General features: G+C 39.4%; 1 protein-coding gene across 1 annotated transcript; it reads right to left on the bottom strand.

Annotated features, from left to right (window-relative positions):
• Positions 1-3,022: 3,022 nt before the first annotated feature.
• Positions 3,023-25,026, bottom strand: RRP15 (ribosomal RNA processing 15 homolog). The gene is made up of 5 exons (XM_013174006.3): positions 24,882-25,026; positions 21,530-21,804; positions 19,633-19,730; positions 18,530-18,728; positions 3,023-3,619 (listed from the first exon to the last, which is right to left on the bottom strand). Exons 1-5 carry the CDS (start codon positions 24,925-24,927, stop codon positions 3,467-3,469), a joined length of 771 nt encoding a protein of 256 aa, XP_013029460.3. The 5' UTR covers positions 24,928-25,026; the 3' UTR covers positions 3,023-3,466.
• Between the last annotated feature and the right edge of the window lie 2,214 nt (positions 25,027-27,240).

Genomic DNA, 27,240 nt, shown 5'->3' with positions numbered 1-27,240 from the left:
TTAAAGCCTTCTCCTGGCCCCTCTTACTCCTTACCTCAGCAAGTCTTGAAGAAATCATTGAGCAATTTGCAGGGGCTGGAAGTAAGCAACATTGATGACTGCTCTGTGTGGATATTAACTAAGCCAGGACTCATTTCATAAGAATGAGGAGTTTGTCATTTTAAGTTGTGCAGTGTGGTGTGCCAGATGTCTTCTGCCTTCCTCCCTGAAGACAGCTACTGAGCCAGCTCTGAACAGATGCAGCATTACAGACCACCTTCTTCTGCAAGTATCGGATAGTCAAAATACTTTTATGGACTCCAAACAAAAGGAGAGAAGAGGAAAGAGAAAGAGCCCTATCTCCACTAGGAAGCAGCAGGGACCCCAGGCAGCAGCTTCCAGCCCTTTTGTTCTGCTCAACTTCTGAACTCTACAAGAATCTGCCTTGCAGCTGCAGAATTAGGACCTCTTTCCTCCACATTTTATCAGGGAAGACTACGTGATGCAGTAGCATCAGGCACAAGGATATTCTACAACCACTCCCAAAGTGTTTCCCTAACAGCAAGCTGAAGAAAAGCAGGGAGATGGTCCGTTTTTCCATAGGCCAAATCATGTTTTCCTTGATGAGAAACTACACGAGAGGACAGGCATGGGAAGAGCTGACCCTATGCCTTCTCTTATTAAACAAAACCTTGTTACTCGCATGCAATCCATAGAATATTAAACTCTACGTACTCTGGAGTTGGCCTGAAGCCTAACAAAACTGGAACCACCCCATCCTTATTGGCTTTATATAGATAGGTACAGAAATATACAAAGTTAAGATGATTCATGCTCTCTGGAATGAAGGGCAGCAGCACAGCTTTGCTTAAGCAGAGATATTCATGGGAGCAGGCAAAATAGACTGAGAATTCTGACGGCTGGGAAAAGCTGCTAAAGATTGTTCTTTTTAGCTGTAGAAAAGGAAAAATATTACTGAAAAAGCTGGTAGGTAGGCGGGTGGGCCAGCTGATTCTACAAACAAGAGGAAACTGGAAGATATCTGGGCCAAGCAAGGTTTAGCTCTTTTGACTTGCTAGTCAATTAAAACTAAATTTGTGAAATAAACCAGTGCCAAATGCCTAAAATTAAAATGCACTGCTTCCATCTGCCACAAGACTCCTTAGTTTATTTCTCTTTCAGAATTAGTTACCCATTTAAGTTATTCTAGGAGCTTCTCTGCATATGTCACAACGAAAGGACAAGCCACACTATCAAATTTATAAAATTATCCAGTTAGTTGAACAAAAAATCTGAGTAGTATGCCTCTTAAAAGGCAAGAAATGCTTTCATTCTATAGGCAAAATACTTAAGCACTGCTATGCACTTTAAGTGGAATGGAAGCTCAAGATGCGCACAGTTAAAACATCTGAGTATTCTAGAAGTATTTTGAAAGTATTCTGAAGTTTTCATAATCCCCTCAGGATGTTGTAGTTTCTAAGAAAAACTAGATTATTTTTCAAGAGTTAGATCTCAGCCAGAGACTGGTGATATAAACCTAGAGACCTACTCTAGATTTAAAGGTGCTGATGTAGTTTTTCCACACAAAGTAACTAAACTCTGCAGAAAGAAAGCAATGTCAGATTAGACTATTATGCTGTTTTATAGACTCAAGATTCATTGTAGTATATTTTTGTATTGCACTAATGAGATGCCAGCTCTAGTTGAACAGCTATACAGATGTCTAACCTTCAGAAGCTGGGATAACCATATGTCAAACTTCTGTGGTTTTGCCACTTGATATTTTGGGTGTATGCCTTCATTTGTGATAATAAATATCAGGCCACAAACTAATGTCTACTCAGATATCTAATATGTTTAACACTCAAAGCAGCTTGAAAATCTAAACATTTCTGCTGTTAGCTTTGAGTCCTCCTCAAAGAATTATGCTACAATATATACCAGATGAATAGGCTAGGGATAACACAACCACTGCCAGTTGTTAGGATGGGTTTCTTTCTACCATTTTGTATGTATATTTTTTATGCTGTAACATACACAAAGTTCAATCCCTCTGCCTTCCTCGATGCATTCATTAAAAATCTTAAATACACTGTCTTACCACACATTTCAATGCTGAGGACCAAATATTCAAGTCGTTCCTAAACATATCTTGCATATAAGCAGGTAGAAAGAAAGGTTTGTATGAAAGAAATCTGTATACACAGAACAGAACTATATATTTTTAAGTATCAATTCAGAGGACCCAAAGCATTCTCTTCACATAGTAAATGGGGAAATGTGATAGCAGTTAAACTACACAGCATCAGACAGACGATCCAGTCAGTGAAAGCAGAAGAATTCAGCCTCAGCCTCTCATTTAAAACTCCTTAACCACCATGCTATTCCCTCTGTACTTACATGCTTCTATATATTTGTATTATGTACGTTGGTTTCTGCACCTCTGCAACCTAACCACCTATTAGGAGAAACTGCTGTAGCTTAATCAAAGTGAATAGTGTTATACTGACGTGTGTTTTCCAAAATTTGGTATTGTTAGAATATGCACCTAAAAGGAAGGGCTTCTGTTTGACCCTTTGCAGACCTGAAGAATTAGCATTACAGTTGACTAAACCCACAGGATGCATCTCAGAGGTCCGGCTCCCTACTGAAAAAGACCAGAAGACTGGAACTGCAAATTGAACCAACACTGAATACAATTTTATGCAGTGTTGCTAGAAAAGCCCTTTCTCCCCCAACAAACACAATAGCAATGACTGTCCTTTCTGCTCTTACGAGTCTCTTAAGACACATAACTTCAGGCTTGCAGTGAAAAAACATGCATGCATATACATGTATGATTTATATATTTTTTTTTATGTGTACATAGACACACACAAAAAGCCAACCAGTAAGGTCAAGTCTCATTTCACAATTATGTTTCTAGAGTTGTCTCCAATCAAACTAATGCTCCAAGACCAGACCATCACATGAACGCTTACTTTTCTTTATTATCTACAAGACCTCTCCTGGCCAAAGAAATAAAGTTTCTATAGGAGTCCGATAACTTTACAAGGTGAAGGCATTTCTGTGTTTATTGTAAGCCATTTCTACTGCGAATTGCTAACAACTTTTCAAAGTGCAACATTGATCTGCAAATGCAGGCACACTAATACATCAACTGCCATGACTAATGTATAAACTTTTAATGACCTTGGCAAAATCTGTCTTTCATTGGGCAGGTGCCACTATTTTGACTGTACAAAATATTTTGGAAATATGTTGAAAATTATACATGTTTTGGAAAATATTTCAGGATTTCAGTATAGCAAATGTAGCTGTATTAAATAAGAGTTTGACATGGAGGAGAAAATACACTCCAAAGTTGTGTAAGTTTCTTTTTAAGAAAAGAAACATCCTCCAACCATTGTACATTCACAGAATGTTGACTTTTTATCCAAATAAAGAAAAAAGATAAAAAATTATCTTGAATAATTTTCAGTTTCATTCAGTCACTGTCATCGTCTTGTTTCAGACCACCTCCTTGCTCAGTATTGCCTTCTCCATCACTTTCCTTGTCCCAGTCTTTCATAGATGCTCCCATCATGAAGTCATCACGCAGTATATTCCATTCTGGTCCCTCTTCAGACTTCACTTCACCCTGTATGTTTGAGGGGAGGGTAAAGAAGAGAAGATGAGCAGGAAAAGATGGAAGTCCTTCAACCAACCAAAATAACACCTCACGCACCATTTGCACTGAAAGACATCCCAAAGGCCAGCTCTTCATGCAAATGGTATACAAATATGAAAGACAATCATACACGACCTGATACTGATAAGGAAACTTGTTTTAACCAACCAACAGAAGAAATAAGGAAACAAATCAATTATTCATTGTGGACGAAACAGTCAACCCTGGGCATAGCTTCCTTTATTAAAATCTTTCTTGGCAATCAAAATGGATTCATGATATCATTTATTAACCCCCAGGTGCTGCTTCATTAGAACACTTCTTGGCACATTTCTAAAACACAAATATGGATTTAATAAAGGCTTAAAAAAAACAAATTTAATATTGAACATATTCAGTGATACATGAACCAAATCTCCTTTATGTGGATTATTACCTCACTACCTGGGCTTGTCATATGGTGCAAAGCTGCCTCTAAGAAACTGAAAGTTGATCTACAGTCAGCAAGCCAACAACACCTTATTCCAAGTTTCCTACTTCTTCAAAGTGGATAAACTGAGGCCACAATACACGGACTGGTGAACAGTTAAGTGACAGGAGCCTTAGTTTTAGGTTAGCACTGAAAACATTGCTAGGTTGCAGTTCTTCTAAGTGACAGCTCATACTTGGACAGTGCAACAGCTCCATCCTGTGGCAAAAGTTTTAAAGAACAATATGAAGCAAGTCTGACATTCCTACTGATACTAAAAACTGTTAAATGTGCTGAAGAAGGATTTCAATAGTTTGAGCCTCTGCAGCAAAACTCTTCTGAGGAACAATACAGCTCAGTGTCCAACATGCAATCAAAAAATTATTGTACCAAAGAGGAATCAGGGGAACTGAAAACAACTTACTTTTGAAGGGTCTTTAAAACATGTAACTCACTGTTCTTCCCACTCCCCTGCTTAAAAGCATAGGTAGGCCTCAACTGGTTCACACTAGTGTAAGTAACTGCCACCTCCTGATGCTGTATAGCAGATTAGGATTACATGTTACAGCATCCTCTGTGGATGTGGTTTTGCCTACTAGATGCAAAACCCATAGTAAACGTATGATCGCTGCAGACATTTGTTCATGCCTCTTCTTTGCAGTGCATCTCTAAACTCCTAGGCATACACACTGTGTAGAACCACTGCATCCTTAAGCTAATGCTCACACCACTTCTGAGAGAGAGCAGCATAAACAATTTAACAGCAAGAGAAATTAGGAATAGAGAATGCAGATCAATGTTAATCTAACACATCACACCAAGAGAGGCTCTTTGAGTGTAAAAAGTCTGCCAAACAAGACATATATTTGTAATGGGTAACCAAAATAGAAATGTTTATAAATGCGACTTGTTCAGCAGTTTTTGAAAGGTTACCTTCACAAAAATAGCATTACAAATCTTAACACCTTCCTCCCCAAAAGGAATCTCCCAGGGACCAGTTGGGGGGGGAAAAAAAAAAAAAAAAAGAGAAACACTACAGTACTACAGCTATTCATCAGGATGCATGCACCTTTTTTTTCCCCCCTATTTTATTTTTTGTCTTCACAGCTGCTCTCATAATGCCTACTCCTAAGGGTAACTCTCCCACCTCTAGCAGCAGTGGAGAAAACAACAATCCCCTTTTCCCCCAGGGGAGTGACTTCTATCTTCTTTCACTCTTGCAGAAATTCACATAAATGCAGTATCTAGTAAAGCCTGAAATCATCTCAGGCAGGGTGATCAATTAACTGGAATTAAGAGTGTTACAGACTGGGTAGGTCCATATGCAGACCTTAAGATATTCTTGTGGTAATAACGCATGTCAGTGCCAACTCCGCTATTCTGTTGTTGGACACAAGGAGTTGAAAGCTTTTTTTTTTTTTTTCTTAAAACCAGATTCCAGTTGTTCTATATGTCCGTCTTTACAGAGTAGAGAAAGGTCCCAGAGTAGGGAAAGGTCAGAATGACTACAAAAAGCACTTTTTAAAAAAAATAAATCCCAGAACTTTTAGAAATAATCACTGCTTGAACGTGCCACAGAGTAAAACTTGAATTACCCAAATAGAAAAATCCCATTTTCCTTACAAAATCCACTTTTTCCAATAATAATAAAACCAACAGAGATGCCATTTCTTTTTCCACACGCGCATAACAAACGTTATTGTCAGCAATGATGGCGTAAGGCTGCTCAGGCTTTGACAAGCCTCATTCTCAAATTCATCACAATCCACTATTCAGCAAGCGAACAACAGGACAAAAGCAGGACCTCAACAAAAAAGGGATGCTGATCCTCCACAGAATTACCCACTATGTAAGGAGACACAAAGGTTTGAATAGAGATTTATACAAGTGCTAAGACGACAGACAGAGGTAGCATGTCCATGCCTGAAAGATGAAGATTAAATACTTGAAAGCAAATATTTAATCAGTTTTAAGCATGCTCCCAAGTGAAGAAAACACTGCATTTGGTATCTTCATTCCTAAGTCATTTACTGCTCTGTTTTTCCCATCACAGCTACCCCAATCTATTCTATCACAAAAAAATTCCCGGAGTCTTAAGAAAATATGCAGCAAGACTATCTGTATAATTAACAATTAGTTCAGCTGTAATATTGCCTCCCCCATTGTTTTATATAAGAATGTTAATGTACTTGGGCTTTCAATGCCATAATCTAGTTTAATCTAAATAAAGCAAAAGTGATTCTTGGCACTTGGAAAAATAAACCAGTCTTCATTCTATACAACTGCCTTTGAACTCCCAGTCAGCTGTTCATCCACCTCTCCCACATTCCACGACATCACTGAAGTTCCCTTTGAACATCCCCACATGCAAACAAAACAGGCTATATAAACATAAGCGTGTAATGCTACACGAAGTGGTAAGGCAAGGAGCGAACAATTGTTTTTTGTTATCCCTCCCCCCGCCTTTTATACACACTTTTGTATAGGTTTGTTCTTTGCCTGAAGGTGTGGTAACCTGTTTTAGAAAGGTCTGAGAGGCAGCGACCAGCAAAATGTCTCAGGAGTCACCGGTACGTGGTGTTATCACTGCAATATGACAGACCAAAACCCAAAGCTGTAGTTACCATAGTGCAGCTGGCCCATTTGCTGGGAAAGCTGGATAGCCCAGTTGAAGAGATCATACAAATACCACAAACTGGTGGTTTGACGTGTCACCTAAGCTATCAGAGCATTAGCTCAAGTCTGACGCAAGTACCTCTGTAATGGGGAGATACTTCCCAAACTAATTCTGGTTTGAAGACATTCTCTAAAATCTGCACCAGGACAAGACGAGCAGAAATTCTTAGCTAAGTCCTAGTAAAACCAATCAACAAACAAAGCTTATTTCCGTCATCTAGAACAAGCAGACATCACTTGCAGAATCTGGGCTGGAATTGACTCCTGGATGCTTTTGGAGCAATTTTTCTGTGGTCTTGCAGTGCAAGCAGCAGAAGGGGACTTACCACTGCACATCAGCTGCTTCAGTCTGCAAACGAGTGCCTTAGCCCAGAGCCTACTTCGTTTGAAAGCACGAGAGAATTAAGTTCAGTCTAAGTCACAGGACATTCTCATTTTTAGCTGTTGTCTTACTGGGATAACACTAGTCTCAAACTGGAGCAGGAAAGTTTTCCAGAGCTTTTCAGAGCCTTACTCATAGGCTGATAAAAGTCCTGTAATGCTTATTGGTGACAGTGTTAAAGTATATGTCCTGAAAACAGAATGCACAGATTAGACTTCACTCTGCTTTCTACTAGCTTGTGGATCTTGAACATACCTCAGTTTCTGCACCTGCATGACAGCAAAAGTATCTGCATGACTGTAGAGATTCCCTTATGGTCTGGATTCCCCTATTGTCCAGAAGACAACAACTGCAGAATATTAACAAGTTAACATTTTTCAAATGTAAGAATTACAATCAGCGCATTGGGCTCCCACGCCTTTGCTCCGTGAACAAGATGAAATGCCAGAGCTTGCAGGGGCATCTCTCTTTACAATCACATACAATAAATGTTTATTTGTACCTGTCAGGGAAGGAATTTCTAACATAAATATCTTTAAAGCAACAATTTTAAGCTCTGAGAAAACAATTCTAACATGCCTAATTAATTTGAGCTGCCTCCCCAGGTTCCTCTATTTTGCTCAACACAGACATCCAAGAACTCGAAATACAGGGAGGCTTTTGTCACAACCAAGAAGTTAGAAGTGTAACTGCCAAAACGCATTCTCACGTTAAGTCTGACAATTATTCTCCCTGCCAACCTGCATCTTTCTCCAAATGACTGCTGCTATGCTGTTCCTCATCCCCACGCAAGTTAACTGAAGCCTAACTCAAAAACACAGCATGTACCAGAGGTGTCTCCATTTAAAAAAAGAAAAGCAACAAAACAAACAAAACAACAAAAAACATACACGCAAAAAAAAAAAAAACAACACACACAAGAAGAGACAAACCTTGGAGTGGGAAGACAAAGAACACCAACAAAATCATTACTCCTAAATTTATTTTCAGGAATATCCAACCTCATAGGCTAAGAACAGTAAGTTTCCTCTCAGCTACGAGTAAATAAAACTGTAGCCTAAGAATCTGAGAGAGCAATATAAGCAAACCCCCAAATTTAATGATTTTTAACAGACAAATGAAACAAAACAAAAAAAAACAACACACCTTATGTTTAAAGCAGAACTGTTGATCAACTTATTTCAGACACAGTGAGATCTTCACTATAGGAAAAGTTCCTACATGCGTCTGATCCCAAACAGACCAAAAAACCCACAGATCTGGAAACTGGGACTACATGCTGTACCTGTTACTGGCCCAAACTTATAAGCTGAAGTCTCACAAAATTCGCTTTGACTTTGGAAAGCATTTTTGAGCTTGCAGAGCATGCAATACGCACAACAGAAGTCTATTCTGCTGCAGAGTAATGCTACACAAACATTTATTCCTTAAGGCGAGTATCATTCAACAACCATTTATACTCTCTCTTAATGCGAAATTAGAGTGACTGAACTAAATTGCCTTTGTATATTTGAAGTGACACTATACCGTAGATACCAAGCATGGTATGGGAGATTTATTCAAACCACACTAGGATTTGTATTTGCATTGCTAGTAAACAAATACAAGAGTGATTTTTTTTTTCCAGTATGTTTTGAATCTCGTTGTTTCTGTTCAAACTTCTCTGTAAGTAAAGCACTGGAATTATTACTACAAGGCAATGGGAGCACAACAAATACTGATTTTCATTTTGAGCACAGCCAGAAGACCACCCACAGCTTAATGACCTGCATGAGGAATCTCCCCATTCTCACATCGTCCTCTAGGGTTTACTGCAATGGGGGAGGATGTGTGAATGAGAAGGAACGCTTTGGGTTGGCATGCAGAGGCTTAAACATGCTTCAACCTTAGAGCAGTCAGAAATGTATTACAGAAATCTAAAAACAAGCATTTATCTGGACTTAAATAAAGACGAAAAATCATTACCATCATTATTAAATGCGTAATTGAAAAAAAGAATCACAGGAGTTTGAAAGAACAGATTTCTTCAACCTCAGCTCATCAGAAACCTCATGAATCAGTATTTCTGTCAGAAAAAGCAAAAATATTTAAAGAATTCAAGTGTAACACAGAGCTCTTCTGCATACAGGAAGCTCTGGAGCTCTTCAGCACTTGCTGGGCTCCTGTTCTCATGGCAGTCATCTCAGAAATCCCTTCGCCGCACAAGGAATTGTACCACTTGCTGCTGCAAGATTATGCCCGACCATACTACTATTCTCCTCGTATATTTTAAAGTGTCATGTTTGTTTTTTGTCCTCCTGTAACAAAAACTACTTCATTATCCTCAGCTATTTGCTTTTACCTTCATACCTGCAATGCCCACTTACCAGCTTTTATACCACTGCCAGTGAAATTACTGCCTAGCATACTGGTCACTACTATCGCAGCATTCACCTGTTATTCCTACCTTTTCTCTATCTGTCAGTCTCCATAGAGCTTTCACATTTCATCTACTTGAACAATAGGATCCGTAAAGCAAAGACTGCACAGCACCTAGATCCATAAATTCCTGACAAAGATCCAATGAGTTGTATGGTTGAAAACAGCATACGATCAAGACTGTTGCATTTAAAGCCTCATGTTATGTTATACTTTCAATACCATAATCAGCTATATAAATTCTTTTCTGATAAGTGACGTACTGGAATCATAAAGCATTTTGTTCATAAGACATCTACGGTTTGACATATAAGATTTAAGGTAGCTGCATTGCTTCATTGAGAATCTTCATTCTGTCTCACAAAAGATCATGCTGCTCATCAGTAAGACTAGGTAGGTCTCTGTGCTAGCTAAGCCTGAGCTTCCAGGAACCACAGCCAGCAAAATAATGTTCACTGTGTACCAAAAAACATTGGCTAATTACCAAGAGCAAACTTAGATGGACTCCTCCTTACCAACTTCTATTGATATTCCTAAAAAGGAAAATAATGAACCACGAGTTTTTCTGTTTGGATGTGATTCAAACAAAGGAAGAAAGAACTTTTCCAGATAATTAGTATTTCAGCCCAGAAAAAAATCCCACACAACAAGGGATAGAAGAAGCTGGTGCTACATTTTTTAATATGTATTTGGTGCAGTAATTGAAGACATGACAGAGTTTAAGGATCAGCTCTCACCCTAAACATTCCCCAGATCCAAAATATCCTTCTTGCAAGGTGCACAGTTTCTTAACCTTTACATTGTACCTAGAAAATATGTAACTACCGTAGAAGCACCTGGAAAAAAATATCAGTTTAAGACTAAGGCCTTCTATCCACTATCCCTCAGAAGTCCAGTAATAATGTCTTACAACAACCTACTTCAGACAAGTATTTTCAAGTCACAACAGATTTTTTCACATTACTCATTTATGAAAGATACTTAGGCACTGTCCCAGATGGGTATCTAAGACCTTCTGCATGCTTGTAATAAAAAAGTTTGCCTGCTAGCACAGTAAGGAAGCATGAAGGCCAGCAGTTGTCTGGAGTACTTTTGATGCTTTCTTTTTTTTTTTTTTAAAAGAATAAATTAGCAGCCTGCAGATTTTTTAATAATCTGAACGTGATACTAATTATTTCCTATAAATGATGCTGAAATCATCCACTGTTTTCCATTATGTTTCAGCAAGAGGCATAGCAAAGCAAGTCCCAAAAGGTTATCTCAAACAACGAAGACCATAGTAATAACCAAGTCCTTTACCTCCAGCACTTAAGAAATCATCTCAAAGTACAGCTGATTAGGAAGCAGAGCTAATAAAAAGCCTCCTTTTTCTGACTCAGGATTTCCAGTTACATTTGAGTCCTGAAACAAGTATAGCTATCCAAAACCTAGGAGGAAGGAAGAGGAGAAAAAAATACATCTAGCTTGTGCATATTTTTATTACTAAATATGAAATACTGGAGTTTTTATGACCACTAAGCAGCTTGTCTGGCTAAACGCCCCTGTGCTCATTGCCCCTACTTTTACTTAAATGGCATTTGCAATATAAACTATATGCCTGCAAATCCAAGTTTCTTTGAGTTTACTTTGCTGCAGTTTCCCACACACCGTCATAAGCAAGCAGCAAATTCATTAACAGACCATACACCCTGACACTCCCAGGCTGCTTTTTAGAAGTTAAAACCTGAGAGTGAATAAATAAACTGCCTGTGATCCCAATCCCTTATCTTAGCCATCTGGCTATCCTTTCTCCTCATTTCCAATCCTTCCTTCTACATTTCTGCATATGCTTTCACAATGACTGCATATTGAGAAGTAATGAAAGAGGCCACAAAGAGAAGAACACCATCCAGGGTTTGGCAACAAAGTCAAAAAAGGTCAGATCTTTCCAAGAAGACAGCTTTAGTATTATTTGTAATAGCAGGTTAAAAAAATATTATATATATCTTTCCCAAGTTTCCAGTGAATTTCAGAAACAGTCATTAAAAACTCGCCAGATTATCCAAAAGAAAATAAATAAATAAATAAATATACACAGACTGAATTGAGCAACCCTCTAACTATTGGAAGCTGTAAGCAGTTTGACCCATCACTCCTGAACTCTACCAAGATAAACAGAAGAGTAGGTGTGCACAGAGGTCATTTATAATACACATCTCACATCTGCTAGTTCAACACTTAGGAAATAGGAACATTTTATACCTTAATAAAACTTCAAAGTAAAGCAATCAATTTTTCAAGATAATATGCAATAGAAAGTGCTTAGATGAGGGGAAAAAAACTGGTTCAGAGAGACAAGTCCCACCCAGTATTTGTTACTTTCAGAGAACTTTTTCTATAAACTCTGTGGAACAGTCAGATTTATTTTCTCTAATTACATTACCCTACCTATAAGAGTTATGAACAAAGCCAAAAGTGGACAGCTGCTTTTATAAGGCTTCCAACTCGATTTACCAGATAAAACTGGATATATTTTTTAAAGTTGTTTTTTCATTAAATCAGGGCTGTGTCCACAGTCACAACTTCGTGAGATCTGCTGAGGTTGGTTTTGAAGTCAAAAACTATAAATTTGGTAGGGGTGCAGGCAGTGGTTAGGAAGTACTCTTTAGCAACCAGGGAGCAGCTGTTTGACAGTTACAGCATTTTCCGAATAAAAAGCTGAAAGAATTGTAATTTGGAAGAAGTGATAGGTCCCCAAAAGAATAATGACCTGAAGCATTTTAAAAAAGTTTTCTGCCATTGTTGCAGGGAAAAAATGCATAAATTAATAAATAAATAAATAATGAAAAGATTTCCCCTGGCTCTGACACAATGCACTTTTACAACTTCAGTCAAAGAAGTCACAGATTACACTGAAGACAACTCTCCTTTTAAAATAATTCTGCAAATCATAGTTTTACACTTCAGTAAAGCAATTCTATAATAGGATTTGACATTTTGGATGTCTGTGCTTTGTATACTTACAGAAAGATCAGAAGATGATGTACACCACAAGTTTGTGGTTATTTTAGACACAGTTTTACTGAAAACCAGCTTGGCAACATTGTCTGGGAAAACAGAACAACACCATAGTCCCCTGTGCATTAATAACCAAATAGCAAGGCAAGTTACTCTCAAATATTACAGATGGAGCCGTTTGAATATTGCATCACATTTCAATTGTTAGTCCCTGTTTAAATTCACTTAAACCTGCCAAACTTCAACCGCATTTGGCTGAAGTTTTCCATTGCAGTCACCTGCCTCAGGCCGAAGGTTTTTGCAACGTTTCAACTAAATCACCTCAACTCTTTCCAAGGCAAGATGAACTTAAAACATTTTGTCTACTCTAAGGGAGAAGGATTTCCTACATGCATTCGCTAATACCTTGTTATGCATTTTCTTGAACTTACAAATCATTTAATGACTATTTTGGAGCTGGGAATGTCTTTTGCTATCTCCATGCACACCTTCCAAGGTGTGGCCAAGTTTTAAACACCTGGGGGACCAGCCTTCCCAAACCTGAGGTCATCACCTCAGTTGATATGACAGACTTTTAGTAGCCAAATTCTCCTGAAATAACCGTCCTCACTGACCACATGCTATCTGCATCTTTGAAGACCACATGTGAATCACAATAAGAAAGAGAGAACCGGTCCTCCTGTGCAAGCAGTTGCCAGGGCTGCTTTAGCATTAGGAACCAGAGTATAGAACTGTGTGCTTGGCCCTGAAGTGCAGAGGGAAAGAACCTCCTGGGAACATAAAACAAAGAGGATAAAAAAAAAAGAAAAAAGAAAAGAAGAGGTTGGTGAAAGCAGACTGTGCAAATCACAGCCTTTTTTCCTTCCTGACTTCTAGTCAAGTACAACAGGAAAAGAAAACAGGCCCTAGGAGATACAAAAGGAGAGTAGAAAGGGAAACCTGAAGGCAAAAACACAGGAAAAAGGGTGAACCTAGTGACATAAAGCCATCATATCAATTTTAACTCTCTTACCTGAAAGTGAACTCACAGCATTAGATTCCTGACATCTATTAAATACTTATAAAAATACTGGCAAAGACCTACATTCCCATGTTAACAGAAATAGATGTATGCCGTTAGACAGAAAACTGAACTTGTATATTTTCAACAACCAACCCTGCTGATGACCCAAAAACGGTAAGTCAATACATCTTCCTGTAAACAGATTGAAAGTAAAAACGTCAAACAACTTCTAACACTGCAGAATAATCCTTTATCTTAGAGAAGATAAGGTAATTAGAATATAGCACAGTGGTGGCAGGCTGTGCTATATTTATCCATAAAGATGTAAAATAGAATAAAGAGTGTAGGTAGTTCATCAGCAAATATTGGTAATAAAAACAAACTCCAAACATAGGTGGCTTTCAAGAAAGTACACACACGTGAAAGACAGATGCAAATGCACGATTTATAACTAAATACAAATTCAAGTTACTGTGAATGTAATGGGAAGACATTAAAAGTAGGAGAACAACTTTACTTTGGCTGCATGTGAACTAAATTAATACTTGGCTGCCCCCCCAAATCTGCTGGAACACAGGCATGCATCGTTACTCCTTCAATTAGTTCTGTGAAGACAGAATACAACAGTCACAATAATAAACCTCTCCTACTCTGGAATGTCATTATCACTTAAAATTTTCTTTTTAAGTTTAAAAGAGGTGCTGATGCACCTTACCAAATTCCTCGAAGATGGGGGTGCTTTCATCAACACATTTTGGAAATAGGAGCACAAATGACAAGCAAAAAGTTAAGAGAGCTTCTCTTGCTTCTGCTGAAATCATAGAATGAATAACCTTGCTGTGACTGACATGCTGCAAGGGAGAAGGGCTGAGACTGCTCTGGAAATGCTAATTCTGAAGTTCTTTGCTTTCTTACAATTAAGATTTCAGAATTCTAATTCGCTGTACCTGCAAGCATTCCTGTATAGATTTAAGGGATCAGAAACTTCATTCAACCTTGGAAGCAAAGGTACTTCCCTAAGCCAATGATCTTAACTGCACCCAGAAAATTGCTACGGACGCCTAAAGCTAGAAATAGACCTGAAGTCTATTCTAATTCAGTGGAGTCTTAGACTTTAATTGGAGCACCTGGTTGCACGAAAACCAGAGTAGGTTACATGTATTAAGATAATCTGCAAATAATAGACACGAGCATTGAAACTGGCCTCTCAACAACTACATACTGAAATATATACTTGAAACTTAGCACAATTAAAAATTTAACTTGGAAAAAATAACAAACTCCCTATTTATGAAATCTTTTCCAGAAAAAGGTGCTAAGAATAGGACATGTTTTCCCAGTAAGGATTCAGTTCAGGCTACAATCTACTATCGTTCCCTTGCAGACCAACAGTTGCCCTAAATCCCAGGCCAGGTCAGATTAACAACTTGCAGCCTATGGAAGAGAAATTAAAATACCTGGAGGCTTTAGAAGAATGAAGTGTACTTGACAAAAATATCACCTATGTTAGACCCTGTGACATGGGCATACCTCTGAAAGGAACTTAACTCTCTAGGAATAGCATAAAGAATCTTTTGACATCACTGTCTACTTCTATATTTGCTCTACAAACATAAAGATGACTTCAGCCTCTACGTCCAGAAAGACAGCTGATATGTAGTACTATTAAAAAAAAAAACAACCAACAAACAACTAAAATGTAGATTATTAACATTTCTTCAGGTTTCTTAAAGGTGGGAAAGAGCCAAGATCTAAGCAATAAATACTGAAATGAAAACATGCTCTGTAAAGATTGCATTGAGCGAGAATGGAAAGCCCTTGTATCTGCCGATAAATGCTTCCAAAAAAACCCACACCCAAGCAAAAAAAAAACAGTGAGGCTTTTTTTTCCCCCCCATTATTCATTCTTATCCCACAACACAAAGCTTTCAGATAAGGTAGGGGGAGGGATATTACACGACCTTACCCAGAGGCAAGCATCTTGTACAGTACCTTGGAAAAAAAAACAGGGAAAAACATTACACAAGTCAGCTGGCTCAGCAAGGATTAAGAAATACCTTGATAAACAGTTAGTGATATGAAAGGCAAAGTTTTTGGCTCCAGCTCAGAAGAGTAATTACTCCCATCTGGGCACACAAAACGTGAAAAGGGGCTACAGTCTCAAATGGCACGAGAAATTTTTTCACAGCCTGACAGTCTTTCACAGCTGCATTGGGTGGGTACACCAAGTAGTGTTTAAGCTAATGGCTAAACGTTTGAGACTATAAACAACAACACTAAGCTCTGGCAGACTTACAGGTTACCTGTTCTTCCCATGAAGGCACGAAACTGATGGAAAAAGAACATACTTTTAAAAGAATTTGTGCCACAGCAAAATCCGACCACTACAGATGGGCCTTTATAGAACTTTTAATTTCTTTTTCTCATGCATACCTATAGTTGAGTAAATAATCAACCACAACAGAGCTTTGTAAGGGATATCTTCAACAATCCCTAACATTTGGAAGGAGCCAAACTCTCAAAACCACGACAGCAAATCTATCACTCAAAAACCACTGTAGAGTAGGAAGACTAAGTATTTGCCCATTCTCACAAATATAGTCAAATCTCCTTTCATAGTACCAGGTGCGGGTAAAGAAAGCTTTGCTTTCACTGGGAAAGCTTTATTCTGCTATTTTTCTTGCTAACTGCTTGTTTTATGTGGGTGGGGTAGTGTTTTTATTGTTCTGGACTGTTTTTTTAATTGATGGCATAAAGCCTGGAGTTTGGGATTGGCATCCCTTCCATTGTTTATGTCGAAATAAATATATTCCCCTCTCTTTTTCAAAAATGAAATACACACCATACTCTCAATTGCTACAAACAAAGCAGGCTACTACAAAACAGAAAACAAACAACCTCCACCACCAGACCAAACAAACAAGAGCTTTCAGATGGCATAAAAATCTACCAGGCTTGCGCTCTAAGGAATTCACTGTCTCAAAGTCTCATTCCTGCCTACTGCTCTCTGAAATACCCTCAAAAGACCAAGAAGCAAAGATACAACTATGGAAGCCAGCAGTGTTGTGCAGTGGCAGAATGTCTGTACAATTCTCAGAAGGAGAGACTAAAGATCAGAATTTGGCTTCAACAACTAAGAATATGGGAGTATAATGAACGGGTAAGATATATTCACAAGAGAAGGCAGATTAAAAAAACAAAACTCTTTTTCAAACTGTTCTTAAAGAGCTTGGTACACTGCTGAATGGAGAGTCACTGAAGGAACACAACACAGCAGGAAACGTGGAGACAGTCTATCCATGTAGACATGAATATTAAAAAACCACCACCAACAATAACAACTAAACAAATAAACCAACCCAGAAGCATGGCCTTAAGTTCATGATGAAAAACTCCCAAATCTGAAGATTTTGTTCACAAGCAATATGAAAGCAGCACCTATCCATGCTCAAAAATGACACTAGCCAGCCAGCATCTAAAGCATTATTTCTCCAGAACACTTTAATGGAAAAATGCTATTACTGATACTGCCAAAATAAGACACTTCTATGGTAAAAAAGCATCTGCAATGTTTTCTGCCCTAGTAATTCAAAAATTGCCCTTCTACAATCTGACACACAAAAAAATCTGTTTTTGCTCAGCTGTTGATTCATTGTCAGTCTGCCGTGTTTTTGCAGCTGATATATAATTCCCATGACTGTTAATGATAATCCTGACCAGTCCTTAATATCAGCAATAGTAGTAGGCACTGCTATTACTCTGACACTCTGCTGTTCCAGGGAATAAAAAAACAACACTCCCCCGCCCCCGCTCCCTAAAAAAAAAAAAAACACACATGCACACATCCCCACCCAAACAAGCAAGCTGGAATTATTTAAGGAGAAATAAAGTGTCAGCACCAAGCTAAATTGTTCTCATTATCCAAGGAATTAAAAAAAAAATACTTTAGTATTACACTTGCATGAAAATTCTATGAACTCTTCATGCCAGGCAGCGTTTCATCATGCTCCCCAAGTGCACACAAACAAAAAACATATGAAAAACTGTTGTCTCCCAACTGATTAAAGTATTTCTTTCTGGCACCAAAAAGCACTTAGTTAACTGGTGTAAGTCTGGGCCAACAGAAGTATTCCGCCCATTACCAAGCACAAAGTTCAAACCTGAATGCAAATGCGTGTCAAAAACATGCAGCTTCTGAAATACAAGAGAGTATGTCTGAGCAACTTGTTTTTAACCCTGAGCTACTCAGTGAATCAAAAGGACTGATAAAGAGTTGGACAAGTCCAAATAAACTGTATCCTTCTCGGCTATGTTTGGAAAAATGTAAGATGTGCTAAAACACTTCTTTCCAAAACACTGTATCAGCAATAAAGCCCCAACACACAATTTGAAAGAGAAAAGCTTACATATAAGATTTAATGTCTCACTTTCTTCCTGTCACAGTATTCACTTGTACAGCAAAGCTGCGAAGTTGCAGAGCATAATCATCCCGCACAACTGAGTCTGAAATGCCTGAAACTGTGTGTACCCACAAAGAGTACTGTCCAATACACCATGTAGGATGAATAGACACCATACCTTTAACAATTTTAAAGAACTCATAACTATTATTTCCCAAACTTCAAAGGTCTCGACCCATTACAATCTTACAGTTTGTTTCATGATGCGCAAAACCCAAGATAAAGTCTATTATTATTATTATTATAAACACAGCTAAAATAAGTAGTTTGTACACAAGGCTTGATGCCGTATCAGGAAAGCTTGCAGGGTTTTGTACCTTGCTGCCCAAAAGTTTCCTTTCTAAATAGTCTTCAAAAAAAAAAAGAAAAAGCAGGCACTTGGATGACAGCTGTTCTGAAGTGCAGGCACATTAGCAGACAAAAATTACACTGAGAAGCTATCTTGTAAGCAGTATTCTACCCAGGTGAAGCCTACCTGTTTACTTTTTGTGCCCTTCCCAGGATTCTGCTTTCCTTTAACACCTTCCATGCCTCTTAAAACATCGATGAAATCTTTCTTTGAAACAGATGACAGCAGTTTAGCACGTCGCCTCTCAGAGCTCCCAACTTTCTTCACTTTCTCATCAACGTTCTTTTGGTGAATCCTGACAGCATTGAATAACTGTACAACACCTCTAAGATGGAAGGCAAGGGAAAGGAGGTGAACAACAAAACAGAAACAGCTTTTTAACTCAAGTTGCCTTTGCAGATAAGAACCTTCTATCAAAACAACCAATCAGCACAGATGCCAGATGGCTTCTAGTTACTAAAAATGAGTACTTAGAACCTCAATTCAATTAAGATGTAACATTTACTACAATACAAGAGGCTTTCAATTTTCTACCTTCCTTCACACTTACTGCTAGGAGCCAGTAACAAAAATCTACAAATAACCATTCAGACCCCAAAACAAGCATGGCGCATTGCGCTGAGATCAATATAAAAGCATGTTTCACCTTCAGATTCATCCTACAGTTCTTCATCCTTCATCTTCAGTTTCATCCTACAACCAGCTATTAAATTCCTCAGACAAGATCTTAAGAGCAGCTGAGGCTGCAGTACAAGGCAGAGGAATGAGACCGGTAAGGAGAAAAACACATACAGAGAGTATCAACAAGGAGCTCGACTAGTTCTGTGGCAGTGAACTACAATAATGCAAAACAGGCAACCGAACCTAGCAGCCACGTATCTGGTGAATCCTCTGTGGAGAAAGAAGAAACAGAATAGCAGAAATAACTGTTCTGCATTTTTAAAGCATTTTGCTAATTTAAACAAAATGAAGGGGTCTAGTAAAGCACTTCTGTTAAGCAAACATTACATTCTTGTCTAAATTTGTATGCTTTTGCAAACCTTCTGAAATCTTTTGCTGAACTTGATACTGTACAATGCAGACCTGTACATAAATCACTTGGCTCCTGCTAGTCATTTCTTAAGAGTTCAATCTGATTGGAAACAGATTATCTGCACAGGCTTTTTCTTCTCTTTTTCCTCCCTTTAAGATATATGTGTATTTCAGGAAAGCTTTCAAAATGCTCTTACCTTGTGGCAATTCTCTGAAGATTTCTCTCTCTGTCTCTGTCTTTGACAACATCTGGCTTCACTCGGCACATCATTTCCCACTCCCGCTTTTTATCGAGCTGCATTATAAATATTTTTACATGAAGTAAGTGGCATTGAGCATCTGAGAATGCAGCATACTCTGATACAATATGCAGCAAGAGGAGATAAAAGATGATAAATTGACAAAGCTCAGTTTGGCTGAGGGTAAGGGGAACTCCAATACAGCGCTGGACACCAGGTCTGAGGCAAGTCTCTTGCACTGATGCCTTCACACTGACTGCTACAGACAAGGAAATGATTCAAAGACAGTTTTCAACTCCAATACTTCACAAGCTGATCAGAGAGAAACTTATAAATAATAAATTTCTGGGCATGTCAAGACAAGCATGTTGCATTTTGGGCCTTGGGAATTTGACTTCCTCTGCTGAGTTAATCACAGTGCAGCTTTTGTGACTGACAGCGGTGCATAGCAAAAACTACAATGAGCAGAACTCAAACACCAAAGAGTACCAAGCGCCCACTGGAGAAGAACTGCTGTATACAACACTGATTTTTGTCTTTTTTTTGAGGCTCACTGTTTCCAAATCCCAAACTGATCAACTTTTAAATTATCAGGGGCCACACACCACCAATAGCAGAATGCTATTATTTCCGCAGCTCCTGCACCAGGAGTAAGGTAACATTTTTAAGCCCCTTCAACAATCTAACAGTTCTTAGTCCTGGTGATGCTGCATTAAGTCTGTTTTATGCAAGAAGTTTTTCATGGAATTTCAAAGTCCTTATCTTTATGATCCCAGGCAGACTATTATGAATTCATCAGTTTATGACCATGTTTTGGCCTTTGATCAAAAGAAGTGCCCTGATCTACCTTCCACCAGCAAGAAATTAATAAAAGGCAAACTGCCCTGAAATTTTTCTAAGGGGGAACAGGTCAGTTTAGAGACCTGCAGCCCAGCTCTGCTTTACAGTACTGCCACATATTTATTGTATGAGAACAGGTATTTAGGACAGTTAGAACTGAGGAGATACCTTTACCAAAGCTCTTTTAAAAAGGCAGGCTGTGGCGTAACCACAGAATGTACCAGACTATCAGGTGGACACCGGGATTTCCCAATAGCACAGAACTAGAAAGATGAGACATCAAAACTATTACTATATTTTTCAGCTTGAAGGTGAATCCATTTCATCCTGGAATTAAAGTTCCACCAAAAAAGGCAAACAAACAAAAACAACATTCACAAAAAAAAACAAACCAAACAAACAAAAACACTAATTGCCAACAGTTTTGCTTTCTTTATAACAGTTTCAGGATTGTGAATAATTCAGGGCACAGATGTCATCACAGAAAATTCCTACCATGAAAAATCAAGGAGAGCAAACCAATCCACACGCACGTCATGGATTGCTGCAATCTCAACCATGAGGCCTTGATTTTGGAAGTCACAGCAGAATTTGGATGACCACAGTTTTCTGTCCTTTGTCATTCTCACCTTCTATGACAGAGCTAGAACTACTTGCATTCCTAATGCCAACAAAAGGAGTTATATCCCAGATCAATAACAGTAAATAGAAATCTGAGCTTAAGGATGGTTCTTTCATCCTGTCAACAACAAAAACACCTCAAGCTGACTGACACCAAAAACTCTGCCGCCAAAGATCAGCCTGTCCAATGGCCCAGAAAAAAACAGTAACGTAAGAAACCCTAGAGCAGGACTGCCTAGAAGATCAAGAAATTGAAGCTACTTGAGGTCACAGTGGAGTAGAGATTCCAAAACTGAGAACAGGCTCATAGTGCTGTCCCAAATCCCTGCTTAGAGGATCTTGCCGCATCCCCACCTGACTGATTGTACAATGAAATGCTGAGTCTTTTTCTCACCTTCCTCCTCTTCTCCAGCCTCTCTTGTTTTTCCTTTTCTCTCTCCTTCTCCAGTTTTTTACTCTTGGCCAAGATGATGGACTTATTTTGTGGTATCTTTTTGTTGAGCACTTTTGCCATGGCATCTGCCCAGCCTGCACCCGGGCCAGGTTTGGAGTTTGTTGCCTCTTCAGCCACATTGTCGAGGGCTGCCACTTCATCCTCATCATCTCCATCCAAGGCTTCACCTCCCGACGAGTAGCTGTCATCTGGAAGTCCTGAGCTTAACTCAGAACCTAGGGGTAGAAAAATGAAAAAGAAAAAGGCATCAACATTTCTGTTTCTAGTAAAGGCCCATCACAGGCTCAATTTGTTCCATATGCAAATGTTATTAAATTTCAGGGCCAGGTACTCCTTGCTTAAGATGCTGCTCTAGCAGGCCTGCACCATCATAATGAATGTATAAGCAAGTACCTACTGCTTGCTCCTCTCAGTGATGTTTTGAAGTAATTTTACCTAAACAGGTTAGCTAAGAGGCAAAAGATATCCCTGGAAATTTATTATTAGATGAAAAAAATATTTTGATGACTAGGTCTGGTAAATTTTGGGGGGAAAAGGATATTTTTCAGTTAGGAAAATATAAGTTATATGTGTATACACACACGTATGTATGTATATACATGGATGTACATACTTGTATAAAAACTGCAACAGCGACATCTAGTGTTTAAATGCATGTAGCCAGATTAAATTGAAGGTGGGTATTTCTCACATGAAAGCAAAGTTTGCTCAAGAAAGTAGCACCATCAAAAACATGATTGCCTAGGCACAAACACAGAGGGGAGACTGTTTTGCAAAACAGAGAACCAAGACATTTGTCAGGTAGCTCAAAAGTAACCAGAGGCACTGAGCTTCTCTGTTCCATTTTCTGTTTCTGTTCAATTTCTTCATACACAAACAAAACACCTTTAAATTCAAATTTGTTTACCTCATATCCCCATCAAAACAAAACAAAGTAACTGGAGTTAAAATACTGAAGTCTGGAATCCAGATACAGCATAAAACACAGCAAGGAAAGAAGAGCTACACAAACAAATATGAAGAATCTACTACTTCCCTCACTAGCCTGTTTGGTGGGTCAAGTAAGAAAAATAAAGTCCTCAACAGTGAGGACGATTAACTAGAATGAAAGTGGCTGCAAGTCTGGGGTGTACCAAAATGCTTGGTCACTTAGGTCCACCCGTCTTATCAGGTAATCAAGCAGCAGAGGTGAGTGTCCTGCAACTATTAGCTCCCATACCACTAACACTTGTGCCACTCAGAAGATTCAAATGAATTACGTTATACACAGCTTTCAAGGCTGCAAAGTCCATCAAGTGATGGATAGATAGTACAAGGCTGGGATAGATCGTACTAGGCTGGTTTCTGACATCCCCCCCCAGTCCCACCTGCAAGGGGACAACTCCCCACTGGTTCTGAGAGACCAGCTGACTGACTGCTCCTCACCTCCGAACACACCGCTGGCTGCCTTTCACCTATCTGCCTCTATCTCACTACTTCAGAAAGAATATTTTGAAATCATAACGTTATGTTCCACTGGAACAAGGGCTTTAACTTTGTAAGCATGACTACACCCCGTCAGTTACCTTGACAAGCCAAAACACTGAGAGAAAGAATTAAGGAGGTGCTGACAAGATCCATTTTCCATAACACTATACAGAGGCAGCTTTTGATCATATTTATTTTTAATTCATTACTTATTTAAACATAAACATATACCCTGTGGTCAGACTAACTCATTAATTTGTGTTCACCGTGTGTCTTCTTGAAATAGCAATAAAACAAGGTAGCAGCAACACAGTGCTGTTGACCAGTTTGAAACAGAGCCCACCTTCAGAGGCTAGAAAGGCTTTTGGTCATCACAGAAAGCAGCAAGGTTTTATGTCTATACCACAGCCGTGGAAGAGAAATACTTACTGAACTCTTGTTTGTTACCTACGTGAATATGATTTTTCACTACAATCAAGGTGAACACTTTTTAGTGTTTTCTCTCACCCCACACAGGATGAGTATTTTTTTCAGCACTCCTTACTATGAAATTTAAATTTTGAAGCAACAAATTTGTCCATCACACTCAGAAACTACTTAAAGCTACCGATGTGTATCTACATCCTGATTTCCAAATTAAAAAAACAAAGCCACATTGTTGCACATGAAGTAGGTGCACAATCACATCCTGCTTCCTACATGTAAAACAACTTGTCAAGATTTCAGCCCTAGGCCTTGTCCATGCTAGAATATTGCTATCTAGGATTGCAACAAGGATTTAATCTCTACTTGCACCTTCTTACACGTACCAAAACTAACAGCTACCAGAGGTCCAAACCTGAATTCCACGCACTGCTTAGAGCCAACTTCCACAGTTAACCGTAAAAAAATAGAATAGGTTTAGAAAAAGCAAAATTGCAAGACCATGTACTAATTTTCTTACATAAATGACATCCTTTGTTAATTAACTAGGAGAATACGCCAGATATCAAAATATTTTGCAAGACAATTGACACTTTGAACAATTACAGAAAGATAAACAAAGGCTTCAACAACCAGCCAGGATTGACAGTTTTTGAATACGCCAAAGGATCTGTCTGTCAACAGCAAAGTAATCTAAACTAGATTAACTCCATCAGAAGTAGTTCTTGGAGCTCTATTGTGAATTACAAGGATTCAAGTCCCACAAAGTTTCAGTACAAAAAGCCCTAACTGGGGGGTGCTGTATACATACCTACGTGCACAGAATCTCTGTACTTTCCTCACCTACACTCGCTCAGTGATCTATCTGGGCATGGACACATACAACTGAATATACCAGTCTTCAGAAAGGAGCTCTGAAAGAAGCTCCTGCTCCAGGCTTCCCTCGGGTTCAGTTGTGACCCTCAGACCAAACAGAACCACTGGGAGCTGACCCCATGGACACAGCCTTGACTCCTCACAGAACACGGAAAGGGAATTCCAGTTACATCGCGTAACTAAGAAGTGGTCACAAGTAGTTAGGTGTATCCCAACAACACACGACAAGGCAAGAATCAATATAAATAATGAAACGTGAGCGTGTTTGTGCTCTGTTCATATTCAGCGCTCTCCAGGTGGATGACCACAGTCGGCGTTTCGTGCAGGTTTCCCCCGAGCAGGGAGCTGACGGCAACCCCCCTCCTGTACAGACAGCCACAGCCCATCGCCCCCCGGAGCTCCTCGAGCTCTGCCCCCTACAAAACCACGCACCCCACACCCCCAGCAGCCTACGGCACCCGGCTGCCCCCGGGAACAAACAGGCTGCGGGGAGAGAGCCCCGGTCCCGCCGCCCTCCCCCCAGTACCGCTGTCCGCCTCCAGGCCGCACGTGCCCGCCACGGCCGCCGCCATCTTCCCCCGCTGTGCTCCCTGCTCCTTCCGTTCCGTGCCGTGCCGTTCCTCTCCGTGCCGTTCCGCCTCCAAACGTTCCGGAGCTCATCTCTGCTGCTTCACAACCACACAGAACAAATGTCTTATGCTGGGGTTTGGGGTTCCTTTTTCCAGAAATGTGCTTTGCCAGCGCCGTTGTCTGCCCAGCACTGGCCTTCTTGATGGACCAGAACATCTGGGCAACTCTTGAAATCCAGGTGGAGATTGTTAAATTTAAACAAAGCTATGGCAAATTACATTTCTTTCCCTGGTGAGCTGCCACAAGCCAGCGTTAGCTGCTCTCTTTCTTGCTACAACATGGCATTTCTTGCATCAGGAAAGCATTGCACTCTTCATGTAGAGATGGGAGCAGGAAAGCCAAGGCACAAATGGAGCTGAACTTGCCAATGGATTTGAAGAATAACAAGGGGTTCTACAGATATATAGGCAGGAGGAGACAGGCCAAGGAGAGTGTTCCCCCTCTGATAAACGAGATGGGAGAACTGGCTTCCTCAGACATGGAAAAAGCTGAGGTACTCAATAAGTGCTTTGCCTCAGTCTTCAATGGTGGTCAAGTTTCCTATGTCTGTCAGGACCCTGAACCTCGAGGAGAGGGTGAAAGGAGTGGATTCTGTCCCACTGTGACAGTGGAACAAGTCCGGGACCGCCTAATGAAATTGGATGTGTATAAGTCCACGTGACTAGATGGTATACATCCCAGGGTGCTGAGAGAGATGGCTGATGTGGTTGCCAAGCCGCCCTCCATCATATCTGAAAAATCATGGCTGTTGGGTAAAGTCCCTGGTGACTGGAAAAAGGGAAACATTACTCCCGTTTTTAAGAAAGGGAGAAAGGAAGACCCGGGGAACTACAGGCCGGTGAACCTCAGCTCTGTGCCTAGGAAGATCATGGAGCAGGTCCTCCTGGAAGACATGTCAAGGCACATACGAGATAAAGAGGTGATCTGAGACAGCCAGCACGGCTTCACCAAAGGCAGATCTTGCCTAACCAATCTGGTGGCCTTTTATGATGGAGTGACGGCATCAGTGGACAAAGGAAGGGCAATGGATATCCTCTACCTGGACTTGAGCAAAGCTTTTGATATGGTCCCTCACCACATTCTTCTCTCTAAATTGGAAAGATATGGATTTGAAGGATGGACTGTTAGGTGGATAAAAAAGCAAATCTTCTCAGATAACTTACTTAAAAGCACTCCAAACTAAACAAATGGAAGTTTGTAATCAAGAATTGCTGTTACTATAAGAATTAGATATGCTGGTAGGCACAATCTCCAGGATTCCTTGGAGCCCTAAAGGTGCAGTACAAATATCCTAGACATTAAAAGATACATCTATAGATATAACTATAGCTAATAATATATCTAAGAAGATTTATCCAAAAACCTTGTCATCTTAGGTCAGAATCATTAGGCATGATCATATGGGTGAAACACTGCACTCCTGTCTACCTTCACTGACACTTTAGAGAGCCTGTATTAATAAATTTGTATTAAAACAAGGCGGTGAGGTACATATTTTAAATGAGATACAAGGCAATAAAATACCTGTATATTAATGATCTCAGATTGGTGATTTGATTTTAAGATGACTTTGTTGCTTCCTAAGTCTCAGTTATCACTGTATTGTTCCTCAGAAAAAAATACCTAGGGAGGAAAAATGTTGCATGTAGAGTATTCTTGAGTATTTTGCAGGTTTTAAAATCTTTAAAATGCTATTTAATTTCTGCACCTTGTATTTTTGTAAATAAATATTTCATTTGTTGTTGCTACCCTGCATAGTCATTGTAGTCATTGACCTATGTCTTTGTGCTTGTCATTTGTTTTTTGTTTGTTTGGTTGGTTGTTATTTGTTTTGTTTTGTTTGATTTTTTTTTTCCCCAGTAATGTGTGTGGTAGCAAAGACAGAAAAATCCTTTCACTACCTCAGTTTCCAGTGGAAAAATTAGAAGTTGGAGAGAAGTCAGAAAAGGAGTGGCAGAAATTATTATATGGCTGCAGGAACTGATTTGCAAAGAAAGAATTGAGAAAGCTAAATATGTACATCATAATTAAGTGCCAGCTAAGCGCAGACAGTATTAGACATATTGTTTCTATCATAAGAATTCCAGCAGAGCAGAGCTATGTGGAAAGATTTTCAGTCTAATTCAATGTTAAAATCAAAGAGAAATCGTGTTCTGAAAAAGGTGGGCCTCTGCTATGACTGCAGAGGAAAAAGAAAGCCATAAATGTCCCCAAAGTCTATAATAAAGAGGTCCAAGCTTTACAGGAGACTTAAT

This window comes from Anser cygnoides, chromosome 3 (genome assembly GCF_040182565.1).
Source record: "Anser cygnoides isolate HZ-2024a breed goose chromosome 3, Taihu_goose_T2T_genome, whole genome shotgun sequence".
Classification (NCBI taxonomy): Eukaryota; Metazoa; Chordata; class Aves; order Anseriformes; family Anatidae; genus Anser; species Anser cygnoides.
The sequence above is the reverse complement of the archived record's forward strand: the minus strand, read 5'-3'. Positions and strand labels throughout refer to the sequence as shown.